This window comes from Sinocyclocheilus anshuiensis, unplaced genomic scaffold (assembly GCF_001515605.1).
Source record: "Sinocyclocheilus anshuiensis isolate Anshui unplaced genomic scaffold, SAMN03320099.WGS_v1.1 scaffold773, whole genome shotgun sequence".
In the NCBI taxonomy this organism is placed as follows: domain Eukaryota; kingdom Metazoa; phylum Chordata; class Actinopteri; order Cypriniformes; family Cyprinidae; genus Sinocyclocheilus; species Sinocyclocheilus anshuiensis.
Genome location: NW_015539930.1, coordinates 1,069,807 through 1,075,263, shown reverse-complemented (window position 1 = coordinate 1,075,263; position 5,457 = coordinate 1,069,807). Strand labels below are relative to the sequence as shown.

General features: G+C 37.5%; 1 protein-coding gene across 2 annotated transcripts in view; it reads left to right on the top strand.

Annotated features, from left to right (window-relative positions):
* Nucleotides 1–2,953, top strand: part of LOC107686818 (7-dehydrocholesterol reductase) — a 6,629-nt gene extending 3,676 nt beyond the window's left edge. For both annotated transcript variants that reach the window (XM_016483945.1, XM_016483946.1), the window contains exons 5-8: nt 182–395; nt 1,326–1,530; nt 1,711–1,842; nt 1,991–2,953. In XM_016483945.1, coding sequence (XP_016339431.1) covers nt 182–395; nt 1,326–1,530; nt 1,711–1,842; nt 1,991–2,455 — 1,016 coding nt within the window. In that variant the 3' untranslated portion in view covers nt 2,456–2,953. The remainder of the gene's footprint in view (nt 1–181; nt 396–1,325; nt 1,531–1,710; nt 1,843–1,990) is intronic.
* The last annotated feature ends 2,504 nt before the right edge of the window (nt 2,954–5,457 follow it).

Sequence of the window (5,457 nt, the reverse complement as noted above, 5' to 3'; positions counted from 1 at the left end):
GCATATCACATTTTTCTTCAATATCGCACAGCCCTAATATATATATATATATATATATATATTATATTAATATATATATATTTTTTGTGCTCAATTGACTCGCTTCGCTATTGGTTTGTGTGGTAAAATGTATCAAAACCATATTTAATTCATCTAATTTAAATGTGTTGCTTTCTTTCAGGTCTTATTAATAAGTATGAAGTCAACGGTCTGCAGTGCTGGATAATCACTCATGTTTTATGGGTGGCTAATACTCAATACTTCCACTGGTTTTCACCAACCATCATCATTGACAACTGGATCCCTCTCTTATGGTGCACCAACATCCTCGGCTATGCTGTGTCCACTTTGGCTTTCATTAAGGCTTATCTGTTCCCTACCAACCCAGAGGACTGGTAAGAAAACATATTTTGATTATTTACTGTGCATATGGGTATAAAAAAGTCTACACATCTCTGTTAAACTGAAGCTTTGAGATGTAATATTGAATGTAATATTGAAACCAACAGAATTCAAGTAAGAACAACACACATCCTCTTTGTAAGCTCTTTGCAGCCCATGGCTTCAGCAATAAAATGTGACCAAGAGGATGTTAAAAAAATTCTACAGAAACAGTTGATTTTTATTCAGGGTTAATCAGCATCACCTAAATGATGACCACAGGATTACAATTAATTTTCAGTAAGAGTTTGGATGTGATTGGTTAATTCAAAAACAGAGTTCCATACCCCATGAACACTTATGCAACCAGGTAATTTTAGGTTTTTATTTTTTATTTGTCCCCTTAAATGATTCTGTCTTTGTTATTACATTAATTTTTCTGGTTTCAATATTGCATTAAATGTGGAAAAAGATATGACAAGGTAAATTTTTTTACATCTCAAAATGCTTTAATTGTAATAGGAGTATGTTCACTTTATATACCCACTGTAGTAACAACACTGTAGTGGCCAATTAAATTTATGACTGAAATTTGGTTTTGAGTTGGAAGAGATGTGTGTTGTAAAACTATAAATGAAAGTGTAAACTGTCTTGCTTTCATTTGAACATTTTAATTGCCTAATTTAATAAATAATGTACATAATTATAACAAAACAATAATAAGTATTATTATTATTATGAATTACTTAATTATTTTGCTTTTAATTTTTACCAGTTTTGTTGTTTCTTAATCACAGACTATGTGTGTGTGCTTTTTGTTTTTTTCTTAGTTTCCCATTGGTCACAGAAAAGGCATGAATTGTGTTTCATTGGACTGTCCAAAGAGAGAGAAAAAAATATGTACACACTAAATAGGTTCTGTCTTACTCTTGTTTGATTTGCAGCAAATTCACAGGCAACATCTTCTACAACTACATGATGGGAATTGAGTTCAACCCTCGTATAGGAAAATGGTTTGACTTTAAGCTTTTCTTCAATGGCCGGCCGGGTATAGTGGCGTGGACCCTGATTAACTTATCCTACACCGCTAAACAGCAGGAGCTGTATGGTTATGTGACAAACTCTATGATCCTGGTCAATGTTTTGCAAGTGAGTCATGTAGCCACTAGGTGGCACTATAAAACAACTTAGTAGTTCTTTACTATTGCTCATACTGGCTAGATTCAACAACATATGTTTTCTGTATTGATTCATATAGTGTTTTTAATTTCATCCACATTATTCCCATCACTACCTCTTATCACAACTTTGACCCTTTTCTTCTCTTAGGCCATCTATGTGTTGGACTTCTTCTGGAACGAAGCCTGGTACCTCAAGACTATTGACATCTGCCATGATCACTTTGGCTGGTACCTGGGCTGGGGAGACTGCGTGTGGCTTCCTTTCCTCTACACACTACAGGTGTGTATCTGAGCAGTATTTCCTGGGCTTGATTTGTGTTGGATGTGGCATCTACAGTACTGGATTCATTATTTTACCTGATACACAGCTTCATTGATTTCAGTAGGAATAATGCTGTTTATGTCATGTTCATATTCTTGTTCTTTAGGGCCTTTACTTGGTCTACAACCCCATCCAGCTCTCAACACCCCATGCTGCGGGTGTCCTCATCTTGGGCCTGGTGGGCTACTACATCTTCCGCTCAACCAACCACCAGAAAGACCTTTTCCGTCGCACAGAGGGTAACTGCAAAATCTGGGGTAAGAAGCCCACCTTCATCGAGTGTTCATACCGATCGGCCGATGGTGGGATTCACAAGAGCAAACTGATGACCTCTGGGTTTTGGGGGGTGGCTCGTCACATGAACTACACGGGCGACCTGATGGGCTCACTGGCGTACTGCTTGGCCTGCGGTGGCAAGCACTTGCTGCCTTATTTTTACATTGTCTACATGACCATCCTACTGGTGCACCGCTGCATTCGTGATGAGCACCGCTGTAGCAACAAGTACAGCAAGGACTGGGTCCGCTACACTGCGGCTGTGCCCTACCGTTTGCTGCCTAACATCTTCTAAAGCATTCCACCATATTCCAGATTGCTTTTCAACCATATATAGAAAAGCAGTTTACCTTGTTATTTTATGTGGCTGCTCATACTTATTTTAAACAGTTGGCTTTTTAATCTTTTATGAGTGTGTGAATGGCAGACTTTACAAAGATTATCTTGCCTTTTAGTGAGTGTGAGGGTGGATGTACTATACATGAATATATAAGTACAAGATTATCAAGGTGACACAGTGCACAGCATTACAGAATGACAAAAAAAAAGCTAAGATACTGTGATGAACTCAAGTCTTAATGTTCCTGCCTTTATCTGTGTGTGTGTTTGTTTGTTTGTTTTTTCAATAGGCATGGAAACTCATTGTATAGAGAATATCACTCATTATTGTTCAGGATGTAAATAGACAAAAGTCTATAAATCCAGAATGGCTCAGACTACAGCTTATCAAATTTCTATTCATATTTTTCTACCAGCCAAACTACCGAAATAAAAGTTTCCCACTTTGTCTTTACTTGTTCTCCTGGTGATATTAATGAATCTAAAGCTGAAAATCGTTAAAATATTTGTAGTGCAAGAAAAACTTTTGTGTGGTAAAGCAGTTTTAAAAAATTTAAATAAATAAATAATAATTAAAAAGCTCTTTTGGACATTAATTTCACGTCAATTAAATTACTTTTATAATATAATTCAAGCTAATTATTTAATTAAATGAAGGAAATGTGCAAATAAAAAAAATCACCAAAGTAATACTGTGTGTTAAAGTACACATCCTCAGTTTAAGTTTAAGGATAATGATATACCACCAGCAGCAGGTGGAGTCAGAGTTTTTCATTTAGAACAGCAACAAGCCTAGCACAAGAGCACACAAAGACACAAATATTTAGTTGATCTTGCATATTGTTCTTACATAAATATACATGAAACAAGTACACATATACCACTGAAATCTTTTGCAAGCAAATGATCAATTTTGTTTGCTGAACCATCATCTTGAGCTTGATCATTGCTGGATTGAGGGCTATTATCCCAAAAACAACATGCCACCTGCACTCACTTACATGAAAAAAAACACACCAAGATGCATACAGTAAATATGCATTCCACTCTCTCCTATATAAACCACGTTTTTACTACTATACATGATGATTTTGATAATGAACCTTAAGCTTTCTCTCTCTATTAAGAATAATGTGAGCAGTACAGCACAGTTACTCTAATAATGTCCATTTAAACATTGAACTGCATGTTAATGTCCTAATGTATATATGACAAGAAATCACATAGGCTGGGCATATCAAAATACTGAGCTGTGGTACATGTCGTAAACTCAATATTTTAATGTTCACTTGTGGAATATAAAAAGGCTAAACCACATGATGAGATTCTTCACACTGACTATAATGGACATAACCAAATTATGGTAATCAGATTTGCATTGATTTCCCACTTTTTTTCTTACAACGCTAATGCAGAACAATAAAGAAGCCATCACTATATGCAAAATGGCTGTCCAGAGGTTGATGAATGGGTGACGGAGAGAAGGGAAGACAGAAACCGTTCAATGAAGTAGATCTTCATTTTTCTATTACTTGTGGTGATTGCTGAATGCCTTTGATGAGCATAGGACATTAGTGTACATGGACAAAAACACACCTAACTGAGCACTGAGTGGTGCTGTCTAATGCAAGCCTCATCTTTAAGGAGTTGAACAACTCGGAACCTTCTTGAAGACAGATGCCCTATTACCTTTGAAGGAGGTTCCCGATTCATAGAGTCCAGAATATCATAAGAACTTGGCTTTTTGATTTGAGCCAACACGCAAAATACTTTTAACAACCACATAGCAACACAATAAAAAAACACTTAGCCTTATTGACTGCATAGCTACGCACTGGCAACCACCCACAACACACTATCAACTACATAACATTCATCCATCCAACCATCCATCCACTATGCAAACACTTGCAGGGATGCTGGAGCCTATCCCAGACTCCTGGGCCATAGGCAACTGCATAGCAACACACTACAAAACCACTTATAACACCTTGGTTACTGCATAGCAACACCCTGAAGAAAAAAAACACACAACATCCAACTGCATAGCAACACACTACAAAACCAATTATAACACCTTGGTTACTGCATAGCGACACCCTGAAGAATAAAAACCCACAACATCCAACTACATAGCAACACACAGAAAACCACTTAGAACACCTTAGTAACTTCATAGCAATGCCTTGGCAACCAGCCACAACACCCTAACAACCCCTTGTAACTGCCTAATATTTATCTGGATTCTTGAATTGTACTACCGTAGACATTTTCTGATGAAATGCAATAAATATATGACTGACCAATGAGAATGCAGTTACCATCAATACAGGTTCAAAGGCCTCAGTTGTTGTTATTTTTTTTACAACTTTATTTCCTTGTTTTTATCTGACCTACTAATTACATTGAGCAAAGGTTATCTTTTAGAAAGCGAATAAAGAAAAGGGAGAAACTAGTGTTGGCTTTTCGGTGTGCGGGAGTTTCCTTGTTAATGGGTTGGCTTAATTTCAGAGAGAAATAGAAGAGAGAAGTGATCAATAAAAATAGTTTCGTGTACACGCTTTAGAAATTTTCCCACACAGATATAGCTGGTGTAAGAGAAGGCATTGTGTGGGGGGTTTTATGTGACCTTGAGGTGTCAACACACATGAATGCAAAAATCCCCTCCATCTCCACCTTTGCAGTATTCATGTGTGACAAAGCCTTACTCATAGGCTGACAAGTAGCATTTAGATGCTCCCACTGTTCCATCATGCTTTGCCCTCCCTCTCTCTGTGCTTTGTCAGGTGCGAGTTCTGTGTCTGTCTCTTGAGGGATGATCAGAAAAAGGCAGACTAAACAAACCTGACACCATGACCCCAAAGGTCACCAGACTGCTCCTCTCCAGCTCCACCCTGTGTTAAACAATAACACACATGAGAATGAGACCCTACAGGCCTCATGGACAGCAGTGGACAG